This window comes from Dunckerocampus dactyliophorus, chromosome 8 (genome assembly GCF_027744805.1).
Source record: "Dunckerocampus dactyliophorus isolate RoL2022-P2 chromosome 8, RoL_Ddac_1.1, whole genome shotgun sequence".
NCBI lineage: Eukaryota > Metazoa > Chordata > Actinopteri > Syngnathiformes > Syngnathidae > Dunckerocampus > Dunckerocampus dactyliophorus.
The window spans coordinates 13,290,551-13,302,924 of record NC_072826.1 but is presented as its reverse complement, the minus strand read 5'-3'; the positions used below and the strand labels follow the sequence as shown (position 1 = coordinate 13,302,924).

At 42.2% G+C, this 12,374-nt stretch overlaps 2 protein-coding genes across 2 annotated transcripts; one reads left to right on the top strand and one right to left on the bottom strand.

Moving 5' to 3' along the window:
• The first annotated feature begins 2,911 nt into the window (after positions 1-2,911).
• Positions 2,912-4,301, top strand: LOC129186577 (transcription factor HES-5-like). Its single transcript, XM_054784961.1, has 2 exons — positions 2,912-2,987; positions 3,090-4,301. The coding sequence occupies exons 1-2, from the start codon at positions 2,925-2,927 to the stop codon at positions 3,402-3,404; spliced, it is 378 nt and encodes a 125-aa protein (XP_054640936.1). The 5' UTR covers positions 2,912-2,924; the 3' UTR covers positions 3,405-4,301.
• A 5,412-nt stretch (positions 4,302-9,713) lies between these two features.
• LOC129186517 (transcription factor HES-5-like) lies at positions 9,714-10,694 on the bottom strand. Its single transcript, XM_054784853.1, has 2 exons — positions 10,565-10,694; positions 9,714-10,462 (listed from the first exon to the last, which is right to left on the bottom strand). The coding sequence occupies exons 1-2, from the start codon at positions 10,625-10,627 to the stop codon at positions 10,076-10,078; spliced, it is 450 nt and encodes a 149-aa protein (XP_054640828.1). The 5' UTR covers positions 10,628-10,694; the 3' UTR covers positions 9,714-10,075.
• Between the last annotated feature and the right edge of the window lie 1,680 nt (positions 10,695-12,374).

The window sequence follows — 12,374 nt, the reverse complement described above, 5'->3', positions numbered from 1 at the left end:
AGAACTTCCTTCCTGGGCGCATTGATTTCACATAGTAACATAGAAACGAACGCTACACCTTGCATTAACTTTTCCAAACTCAAAAACAAAAACACGGACCGCATGGTGGCCTAGTGGTTAGCATGTTGGCCACACAGTCAGGAGATCTGGAACACCTGGGTTCAAATCTCTGACAGGCATCTCTGTGTGGAGTTTGCATGTTCCCCCCCGTGTGTGTGGGGGTTTTCTCCGGGTACTCCGGTTTCCTCCCACATTCCAAAAACATGCATGTTAGGTTAATTGGAGGCTCTAAATTGTCCATAGGTGTCAATGGTTGTTTCTCTATATGTGCCCTGTGATTGACTGGTGACCAGTCCAGTGTGAACCCCGCCTCTCGCCCAAAAGTCGGCTGGGATAGGCTCCATTGTATCCCCGTGACCCTAGTGAGGATAAGAAGCATAGAAAATGGATGGATGGAAAAACAAAAACACAGCAGCTTATGCGACAGCTTAAGTATGTAGCGTCACCTTTTGGTAGTGGGCTGAGGCATTGTGAATGAGGCAGTGACGCGCTGCGGGCGAGTGTGTGGTGAAGCTAGTCGCTAGCCGGCTAGTCGCTAGCTGGTGTGGTGTGGGTAATTGTCAGTGCGGCAGTAACGTAGTTCTTGGGCCTAACAATGTTAATAATAATAATAACAATGTCGCTATAGCTCGGTTAATATGCATGTCAGCGTTGTTGGCGTGTTTTGGAGTATTTTTCAGAAGGCTTTACAGATGGAAGAGGTGCTTCCCGTTACGTGCATTCTTGGCTTCATCTTTTCATCTGTTTTTATATCTTTAGAACGCACAGAGAAGAGAACGACATATGTGATCATGTGTCACATAAGGATTGTGGATGATGGGCTAAATTCCAAAAAAAGTGCAGTTTTCCTTTAAAATACACATTTGAATGGCGGCTCATTTAGTGCAGCATGATGAGTATGGAGGGCGTCACCAGCAGGCCACAATTCTCTGAAGGGATTTGGCACACTTCAGGAAACAGTTGCTAGCTTGCTAATGGAATCCTTGTGATGATTCAAATCTTCTAAAGCCTGAGAGTCAACCAATAGTGCTCTTTCCCTCCAGATGGCTGCTGATGTCATCCTTTGTGTTCGTGTGTTTGTGTGTTCCAACACAGTTCGTCTCATGGCTCCATTCAGAGTGGCTTTGTGCTTGATGGACAGCACCATTCAAAGAGTGTGTGTGGGAAAGCGACATGGAGCTTCTCCTCACACTGTGTCCTAGTCATCACACTGCTGCAGGTTGTCCACTGTCTCACTGACACGTCCACTACAAGTCACCTTGCACTCCTCTTCCACACCTGCAACACTAAAAACAACTCCACTGACTTCTCTCATTTGGACATCAATATATGTTTGTCCATAAACACACCACTGCTTGCATGTTTAGTGGCACCTAATGGGACACTTGCATTGTGGCCAGTGTGGGAACAGGAGGAGGGGGCACTCCCTCAGACAGCCCCCTGGGACAAAAGCTTTGCATGTGCACCACTGGGGATGCAGTTTAACAAACACTCATGTTCATCTGTTTTACACATACAAACATAGCTTAGCATCAGTAGCAACGGTGATGCATCCAAATGGCTGCCAAGTGCATCAGCAGTGAGAGTGTTGCGTTCAAATGTCTACTTGGTGCATCAGTCATGAGAGTTTTGCTTTCAGATGTTTACTAAATGCATCAGTAGTGCAAAACATGAGTGTTGCATTCAAGGACACAGTGTGGGAAAGTAGTGAAGTGCAGGGTTGAGAGGGTCACATTCAGCCCACCAGCAGCTGCTCTTCTTCCTCCTCCTCCTCTTCCTTCAAGGGGTTTGGCACGCTTCTCAAGAAAGCTGACCTTTGACCACCCGCCCCAATGTGGTGCGCTGAAGCTTTGGATGGAAAGTTCCTTTGTGTTGTGTTTTTATTGTGCTGCAGATTCAACATGACCAACGACTATCAGAAGCAGAAAGATGTGGTTGAAGATATTATGATGCTCTTATGTAGATTGTTGATGACAGTTTGGAAGTGTCCAAAGAGCCAGAGGCAGCCAATGGTGTTCTTTCCGTCCAGATGGTCCGTTTCCACAGCAACACAGAGCCATGAGTCAGTGTGGGAAACTGACATGTCGCTCGTACTCACACCGACACACGTATCCAAAGACTATGCTACGTGAGGACACGTGGGGCCTGCTTCTAAAGGCCATGTGCCACATCACACTCTCACATCTTCCACTTGTCTGTGCACAACACATCATCACATGTTTATTGTGGACTTGACATGTGCACATGGAGGCTTGTTCAGGTAGCAATGATGCTCTTTTGCATTGATCTTCTACCTTCAGTCGCTATCAACCTTGAACACTTTGGTGTGCACCACTTGTCTTCACCTGAGTTGAAGGTTTCTCACTTTATTCCTCTGCTTTGCTTCTCTTCAAGTTTCACTTTCATTTTAACTTAAGTTTTAGCTTTAGCTTAGCTTTAAGCTTTAAGTTTCTTTGGCCTCATGGTTACATGTCAGCATGCATGTTATTGTAGTACAGTAGTGTGCTGGGTGAAAGTCATTGATGGCAGCATCAGGCAACATCAGGCAGCAGGTCTGCGCTCTCCAGGGTCACCACTTTCACACGTTCACACAGAGCTCTGTGAACCCCCCCACGTCACTCCCCCACCCCTACCACCAGTGGTCCAGCTGCTCCCCTGAGACGTAACCATTGTCAATAGTTACAGGCAATAAGAGTATGAAGCATGTTGCATGGTGTTTTGTGTCAGCCAGCTCTCTGATTGGCTGACACTGTGAGAAAGTGCAGCCAGAGCCAGAGCCACACATTCATATGGAGATGTAGGACTATAAATAGGAGGCATGAAGCCAGTGGAGATCACATTGTGGACAGCACACGCATCCAGCCATGGCACCTACAATCACTGCAGCAGTCTGCAACTCTCAGCAGCACGTGACACTCACACACAAGGTAAGTTGAAGATTCCTCATCACCTCATCTTCTCACACCCTGCTCATGCTAGCACTGGACTCCACAATTAGTGTCTTCATCAGCTTGTTGTTCTTCCTGCAGCTCAGAAAGCCTCTGGTGGAGAAGTTACGCCGACAGCGAATCAACAGCAGCATCGAGCAGCTCAAGTCACTCCTGGCTCCGGAATTCCTCACGCAGCAGCCGGACTCCAAGCTGGAGAAAGCAGACGTCCTGGAGATGACCGTCTGCTTCTTTACGCAGCTGCAAGGAAGACTTCCGGAGCACCTCCAGCAGCTTCAATCTTCCTGTGAGGGGAAGCTGAGAGAGGAGGACTTCTCACCCCTGAGCGCTCCAGTCCACAGCAGCATCACTAAGGAGGAGAGCTCAGTTCCCAGCGCCCCCTGGAGGCCCTGGTAGACACAGACAGACTGACAGGGACATGGTCAAAGATGGCTGCTCTGATTTCTTCACTCTTGAAGTCGCGTCTTCTTCTGTTTGGACAAAAGCTATATTTGTATTTCTTTTATTTCTTATTAGAAATATTGGAGAAGGTATCTTGTCATGCATGATGCATGAATCACATTTGATTGCTATTTGGCAGTTTTTAAAATATATTTTTTATGGAAATTGTAACAAACTGTACAATAGTATTGATCATATTGATCATCAGTCCTCGACATGAGACAGTTATATTTTACTTTATTATTTTGCTGAATGACTTTTCCAGTGGAAACAACAGCAGTAATATTTTTCACTTTTGGAATGAAAACATTTTGTCATGCATGATGCATGGATCATATCATTTGATTGCGTTTGCAACCAATAGTTTGTGAGGCTATTTATAAACCATTTTTGCGGAAATGGCATCTTACTTTGTTTGTAATCACGTTGATTTTCCTTGACAAACCAAAATATACTTTTGATTTTGCTGGATGAAACAATAGCAAAAAAAGGAGTAAAGACTAACTGATTTTGCTATATATTTTTTAAAATAATCTTTGCCATTCACGTACATTATGTATGTAAATGTAAATTTGACCACATTGTGTTAAATCGTGATGTTATTGATCACATTGATTCCTAATTGTGCATTCAGTGGACCTAATTGTATGTGGAACAAGTGTAAAAAAAGTTATCAAAAGTTATCACTCTGTGACAAAGGACATTCTGAGCAGCTTTAAGGTTGTTCATTTCAGACAAATTATTGTCTTTACTTTGTGCATTTGAACAGACTGTGTTCCTATATTGTGTCTTTTATAAAGACAAATGTTTGTTTACAGCTACTTGTGTGATGGATCATCACTTTATGAAAACTTTAAGTGACTTATGAAAAAAATATATCTGAAATATAAACGCTTTGTGTTGTCTGATTTCATCTTACAACTTGGAGGGATAGTTCGGGAATTTAAGTTATTATATAACTTTTCAGCTACAAAATGATCATTTCAAACGTTCTGCACTGTGGTTTGTTGTCAGTGATTTGCCATCATTTTTAAGCAGATCTTCATTGCATTCGTTGGAAAATCTGTCGAGGCAAATATAATACCATATATGACAATATCATATCAATATATGAAGTTAAACTGTATTTAAAAACAAATAAAATCCTATTGTATATTTATTGTAATGTATATTACGGCCAGACAAACGTCAAAAATCAAGGAAGGCTAGACAGAGGCAGACTCACCCGGAACTAATCTGAGACCGACCCAGGTCCCGGGAACATATACATTAACGCACACAACAGGAACGCAGGGAGTAGTGCCACGATTGTAACTTTAAACGGACAATCTTCACATAATGTTGCAGCAATTTTATTACAACCCCAGTTGAAGTCGTTTAAAACATGAATGGCAGCCGGTAAGAGTCTGTGCTTTAATTGACGTTTCTGTCTCTCTGTCTGGCTTTGTCTGAGATAATCGTTCCTCCTTTAGCAAATTTTTACAGCACGTGGTGTGGTAGTTCAATTACTTTGGTTATTATTTGTTTAATGGATTAACATAAATGGTCAATAACCATACTTGATATATGTGATATATTGGGGGCGGCATGACTCAGGTGGTAGAGTGGTCATCTCCCAACCTGAAGGTTGCAGATTCCATCCTCGGTCCTCCAGTGATCTTGTCGAAGTATCCTTGGGCAAGATAATGAACTCCCTGTTATTCCTGATGCTGCGTAATCAGTAGGTAAATGTGCTAGCAGTGTCAAAGCGCTTTGAGTGCCTTGTAGGTGGAAAAGCGCTATATAAGTGAAAGACCGTTTATTAATCATTATTATTAAAATAGTTCATTAGCATGCGGATGTTTCCATTGTCTTATGACCTCCACCAAGACGGAGCTACGTAAAAAGTTATGCATTGCACGGAGCGCAGACGTAAATGTCATATCCAGTTAAGTCAAACAAGCGTAAATAAACAGAATAAAACACATAAAATGCAGTTATATTTGATTGAACAACCAAAAGTAGAGTGCAATAATGGATTAATGTCGAGGATTCAGCTAGACTTCTTTTTGTAAACGGAGAAATATCATCCATCCAAACATATCCATCCATTCTTTTTCTATGCCGCTTATCCTAATTAGAGTCGCGGGGGTATGCTGGAGCCTATCTCAGCTGACTTCGGGTGAGGTGGGGTGCACCCTGGACTGGTCGCCAGCCAATCGCAGGGCACATATAGACAAACAACCATTCACACTCACATTCATACCTAAGCTAAAGCTGCTACAAATCAATAATGCGCATGCGTAGCCACCATTTTGGAAAATATTTACAGCACTTTTTTGGGGACAAAATACAAAAAAATTAGCTTAGCGGCTCAATAACTAGCGAATGTAGCACAACATTATCAACAACTGAAAGTACTGCATTGTACAATAATTTAGTAAAATGAATATAAACTTCAATATTTGTTGTGCCATTCAAAATATGTTAATGATGAACTCTATGGATCCATTCATACTAAATATGTTTACACTATTATGTGCAATATACCACAATTTTATGCATAAAGATAAAGATATTCTAAGTATGTACCCTTTTTCTCTAGGCAGATTCGTATGTAATTCTTATTTTTTTACATTTGTGAGTGACTGTGTGTGTGTGTGTGTGTATGTTCATCATTTTTAGATGCAGCACAGCAAATTTTCTTCTAGTTTAACTTTTATCACCACACTTTTCCCACCCCTTCAGGAAGCTAAAATGTTAGAAATAGTTAGCTTAGTGATGACGCAGTGCAGATGTACACCACCAACAAAACAAACGGCGAGCACGCTCACAAACATATTGTTCAATGAAAACCTTTCTGACAGCATCAGTTGAAAATGAGCATTGCAGGTGCACCTACAGTGAGAGAGAGTGTATATTTGTAACAACTAAATGTGCTATAAGTTGCTCCATCTGTGTGGAGTTTCAGGTTTTCCTCTAGCTCACGACTGGACATGCCCTGTCTAAATGGCACCCCCTCCATTCATGCAGGGATCTGGGAGCCGCGGTGACACACGACTTCCCACACTCCTGAATGGTGCTTGCACAATAGAAGTGTGTCTGCTCCCACAAAGCCTTGGCCTGCTTCTCAGGCCAGGAGGCCCCTTGACTTGATCCACCATCTGCCAAGCCTGGGATCCTCTGCTGGGAAGCACGTGGCAGGCTGGAGACTCGTTTTATTGACCTTAGAAACTTTAGATGAGTACAAACAACAATCGTGTCGACATTTGATGCCTCCTGAAGAGTTTGATTTTATGTTTCTCTCACGGGAACACACACAAAAAAAAGACACCTCGTCCACGCCGAAACCCTGTTGCCATGCTGACAATCAGAACGAGATTGAAAGAAGGAAGGAAGATATGAAATAAGGATGGAAGGAAGCATAAGAAAGAAATAATTGAGTGATTGACTGAAGGATGAAGGAAGTATGATAAGAAACTAAGGAAGGATGGACGGAAGATAAAATGCAGGGATGGAAGAATGGGAGCTAGAAAGCTAGGAAGGAGGGAGCAAGTGTCACATCGCCTCAGTCCGTGATGTCATTCTTTTTGTTAAATGTTTCCAGTAAAATCCATTCATAATGAATTAAAGTCATGTGACTGCCAGGTCATGAGAGCGTGTTATGTCTCTGAGACTTTCTGCTACGTTCTTCTCTCATGTCCATCACACTTCCTCATCTGTTCTCCGGGGGTCGTGTCAAGTGGAGGAGGAACATTTTCCCACTGACCTTCATGAACACTAGGGGGGCACGCCCCATGAAGAACCCCACCTGCTCCGTCTGACACCCTCTGAATTTACACCATTGTCCCCCCCACCTCACCCCGCTGATTGGCTACTTGGCTGAGCGGGAGGCGGACGAGGAGCATAAATGCGTGCGCAGGGGACGCACATGTCTCAGCACACTTTGCACTCTAAAACACAACATGTCTCTGTATGTGGACCTCAGTCTTCAAGACAGCGTGAAGGAGCAGCTCTTTAGGTGGGTACAGCTACACCATCCAACATTGTGTTTTGAAGATGAGCATTGACAGAATCTTCTCCTCAGGTGCAAGCTGCACACGCTGGAGAGGAAGTGCAGCAGCGGTGTGGAGAAGCTGCGTGCTCTGATAGAGGAGCACCTGCAGCACGGCCTCCCTGTGGCCGACCTCCTGGAGAGGACCAAGTCTTTCCTTACTTTAAAGAGAGTGCTGCTGTCCCACTACGGCTACTCCAAACATGCCAGGGACCTCCTGCGCATGTTTCCCGACGGCGATGAGGACGTGGTGCCGCTGTGCTGCTAGTCTTCAGCGCCAGTGGAGCTCACTGATGGATTTTCAGTGATGTTCTAGAGACTAAGAAGCCTGCTTTGCTTTATTGAAGCTGTCCAATGTGATGACCTTTGGATGTGAAGATGCTGGTGATGCTGGTGCTGCTGGTGATTGAAGAAAAAAAAATTCTTCTCTACAATGCTGCTATTTAAAAAAAAATGCCTTATGGTTGCGTTTCTTTGCGACCACATAACTTCCTTTTTTATCGCAATCTATTTTATTTTTAGGTTGCTTTCAAGAGAATCTGCTTATATTTTTATTTTGATCCCAACAATGTGAACCTGTGAATGAAATGTGGCCTCCTGCTAATGAGTGACTACATTTTGCAGACACCCTGCCTTGTTTCAAGGTATTATATTTTCAAACTGCACGCCTTTTATTTTTCTAAAAGGGGCTTGGCTATTGTTTTGTGTATGCTGTGTATGCATATGTTGTTGTTTTTAAAAGCTGGGTTTCAGTTTGTTTTGTGTCACTGCAGATTTAGAATGAATAAATGTCCAAGATGTACAAATGTATTTGTGTGGCAGTTGTGGATGCATTTCATAGAGTAGATCACAGTCAGAATAAAACAAACTACAGAAATTATCCTGGAGCAAATTGTATTTAGATTTTATTGGGCAACATGAGTGTTGTCTCCATGTCTGACCTTTGACTCCTATTTGTAGCACACATTATCTTCAGATACTACAGGCTCAATACAATATGTAATCATTAAAAAAGAAGAACTACATGAGGAAAGGAATCGTGATTCTATTTGAATTCTATTGCCATTGATTGTCACTATTAGAATACAAATTATAATAATGCTTTTGAATTATATAGTGCTTTTCAAGATACTCAAAGATGGTTAACAATAGAACAGAAGTAAAACGGCAAAAAGGAAAAGAATGTAAATATGGAAGTAAGTCTGACTCAGAATAAAGCCTTTTAAAGAGCAAACTTTGTGTAATAGCCACGTACTTAGCTTTAAAATGATCATTTATTTAGATCAGGAGTGTCCAAACTTTTTCCATTTAGTGGCCACATACTAAAAATCAAAGGATGCGAGAGGCCCCTTTGACATTTTTAGGTATTTCTTAATTTTGTAAAATAAAAAATAAAAGTTCATATATATTTAAAGACAAAGCTTTGTTTTGTATTAATTATTACTACTGCTATGTGCTGCAGGCCAATAAAAAGCAAGCTGCCTGCTGCAAATAGCCCCCTGGCTGCGCTTTGGATACCCCTAATTTGGATAATGGAAATTTAAGATTAATTTTGTTTATTTTATCTCTTAATTTCTTCATAATTTTGATGATTATAGCTACAGCTAATACAAAACCCAAATTCAGTATCTCATCAAATTTGAAAAACTGTTGAATATTTTAAACTACCGGTTCACCCTCTTATCAAAAAATGATCTAAAAAAACTTCCCAAGCCAAAAATAATATGAATTCATTATTAATGATACGTGTTTAGATGTCACGCTAATTTACTCTGTAACCTATGATACAAAGCTAAGATGTGGATGTTTTGTTCAGATAGCTTAGCATTGATTGGAATGGTTTTAGCATCTTTAATGCACAAAATGTAAATGTAATATCAACATATCAATTTTTGAGTACACCCCTTCTTTAATTGGTCTCTTTGTCTAAATTGAATTCTTGAAATCAAATAACTTTTGCACCGCATTGTATTTTATTGAGATGCAATGAGAGTTTTTAGTTTGGACATTTTACTTGAGTGTGTTGTCAAGTGCATGGACCTATCAGAGGTCACAACATTAGGTATACCTGCACACCCCAGAGGAGTGTTTCCATTTATCTTTGTTGACCTTGTTTATATGCTACAAGCGTTCCACTGTGCTGGCCTACCTAACTCCAAGTTAGTGCCTGTTTCAATTAATGATTTCGGTAAAGTACCACAGGACCATGTTGTTTTTTCATGATTGTTTTAATGCGAATGCCTTGGCTTGAAAGGAATACATTCATTTGAACACAGTTAACCTTCACTGAAGGTGTGTGTGCTGTCACTCACAGAAGCAGCACATTGAAACATCTGGCTCGAATGCAGATCACATTAAGTCTTACAATAACTGAAACATGTTCAACATGTATGACGTGCTCCTGAATGGAGAAAAACACCAAATACACCATTCAACGGTGTGATGGAAGAAATACATGTGCATTCCCATTGGGAATAATTCTACTTACTACACCGAGTAACATTTGAATACAAAGCATCTGACTTCTTTTAAAAAAGAACACAGCAGCATGTAAGCCTTTACAAAAGGCAAATTCAGCAAAAGTCCAGAGGGTCTACCAGGGCCTCCAGGGGGCGCTGTGGGACGAACTCGCCTCCTTGGTGATGCTGCTGTGTACTGGGGAGATCAGAGGAGAGACGTTCTCCTCTCTCAGCTTCTCCTCACTGGAAAACCGAAGTTGCTGGAAGTGTGCCCTCGCCCGCTCCTCCGACAGGAAATGCGCCACCTCACGAGCGCACCTGGAGTAACCCCGATGGACGGGCGAGCCGTCCAAAGACTTGAGTCGTCTCAGGAAGCAGACGGTCATCTCCAGGACGTCCGCTTTCTCCAGCTTGGAGTCCGGCTGCTGCGTGAGGAACTCTGGTGCCAGGAGAGACTTGAGCTGCTCGATGCTGCTGTTGATTCGCTCTCGGCGTAACTTCTCCACCAGAGGCTTTCTGAGCTGCAGGAAGAACAACAAGCTGATGAAGACACTTCTTGTGGAGTCCAGTGCTAGCATGAGCAGGGTGTGAGAAGATGAGGTGATGAGGAATCTTCAACTTACCTTGTGTGTGAGTGTCACGTGCTGCTGAGAGTGGCAGACTGCTGCAGTGATTGTAGGTGCCATGGCTGGATGTGTGTGCTGTCCACAATGTGATCTCCACTGGCTTCATGCCTCCTATTTATAGTCCTACATCTCCATATGAATGTGTGGCTCTGGCTCTGGCTGCACTTTCTCACAGTGTCAGCCAATCAGAGAGCTGGCTGACACAAAACACCATGCAACATGCTTCATGCTCTTATTGCCTGCCTGGGGGACAATAGTTACATCTCAGGGGAGCAGCTGCACCACTTAGGGTGGAGGCGGGGGTTGGACGTCGGGGGGCTCACAGAGCTTCGTGTGAATGTGGGAAAGTCGTGACCCTGTAGAGTGTAGACCTGCTGTCTGATGCTGCCATCAGTGACTTTCACCCACCACACTACTGTACTACAATAACATGCACACAAGTACCAATGGGAAGACGTTGTATGTGATTTTGGAGTGTGCTCCCCTTTAAGCTTGTGTCCATTTGTGAGGTCACAGGTCACTAATGTTGGACCTGCTGGCTCGCCATCTCCGTTCTACTCATCTTCTCATTACTGGTTTGGTGGGCTTCTTCTGCACCTAAATCATCCAAGCACGCTAGGACATTGCTTTGTGTACTGGGAACAGAAAAAAATCCATCCCAAAAATGTCCAAAATGTCTGACTTAGATGAATAATTACAATTTCGGGTTGGCCTCAAGTCCAACTTCTGATTGATTTATTAATTTATAAAGAGCTTTATGTCTACAGTGCTTGATAATGAAATTATTTTACGATTGCAACGTTTATTTCAAATGAGATGAAGAAACACAATCATTTGAAGTTACTGAGCGATCGGGACAGCTTCTAGCTAATGAGCAATGAATACAATCACAAATAAACAAGCGCTGATGGAGGGGGTCTCAAAAATCCTGAGAACGTCTGATAATCCCGCGCATGTCTGCATTCCTCCTGGCCCTTTAACAAAGCCAGGAATGCCCATTTAGGAGCGGTGGGAGAGAAACCGTAAAGTGACTCTGTAATTAATGTGATGTGCAAGCAGACACACTTCTTTTGTTGTGGAGAGGTGCAGTGAATGGACCGACTGTGGGAAAGCAGAGAAGACTGACTCACAGCCCCACCGGCACAATAGACGAGATGTCTGAAGGGGAGGACGGCTGGAGGGGGGATCTTTTAAGATGTTTGCATCATGCAGATCATTATGACAACCGACACAGTGCAGTTTAGTTTCATATTATATTATTATTCAATGGTATGATATGATATTATATATTATATGACTGAAGTACATTCATTATTGTCTTTTTCTGTTATTCTTGGAAGTTGGGAAACAGTACTCTGATTCTCCTGTATGTCTTGCATATTTTGTGAAATTGACAATAAATATCTTGAATCTTGAAAATATTATCCAGATATATTGATTATCTGGATAGTGAGCCTCAAGGAGATTACAGTGCCATTCTATGGGCAGTGTTGTACTGCTGCTCAAAAAGATGTAAAAAAAAAAAAAAATCAAAGCAAGAATGGACAGAAATACTGTACCAACCTTTCATATATTATAAGTTAGGGCTTGAGTTTAAAAATAAATAAATAATCAACACTATACTTAACATACTGCAAATATTGATTATTCTGGATTGTCGTCTTGTCCCAACCACAAATGTGTCTGTCCTTTTTTTTAAATCACCAAGTCACCATACGCAAATTAGTTTGTTTAAAGGAAACCTGCGCTTTTTGCCCATCATCAACTATCCTTACATGAGACATGACATTCACTGTGCATTTAAAAG

Bases quoted from the DNA above. Each gene is read 5' to 3' on its own strand.
- LOC129186577 (XM_054784961.1), top strand. From the start codon at position 2,925: ATGGCACCTACAATCACTGCAGCAGTCTGCAACTCTCAGCAGCACGTG. The intron at 2,988-3,089 runs GTAAGTTGAAGA...TTCTTCCTGCAG, and splicing joins ACGTGACACTCACACACAAG to CTCAGAAAGCCTCTGGTGGA.
- LOC129186517 (XM_054784853.1), bottom strand. From the start codon at position 10,627: ATGGCACCTACAATCACTGCAGCAGTCTGCCACTCTCAGCAGCACGTG. The intron at 10,463-10,564 runs GTAAGTTGAAGA...TTCTTCCTGCAG, and splicing joins ACGTGACACTCACACACAAG to CTCAGAAAGCCTCTGGTGGA.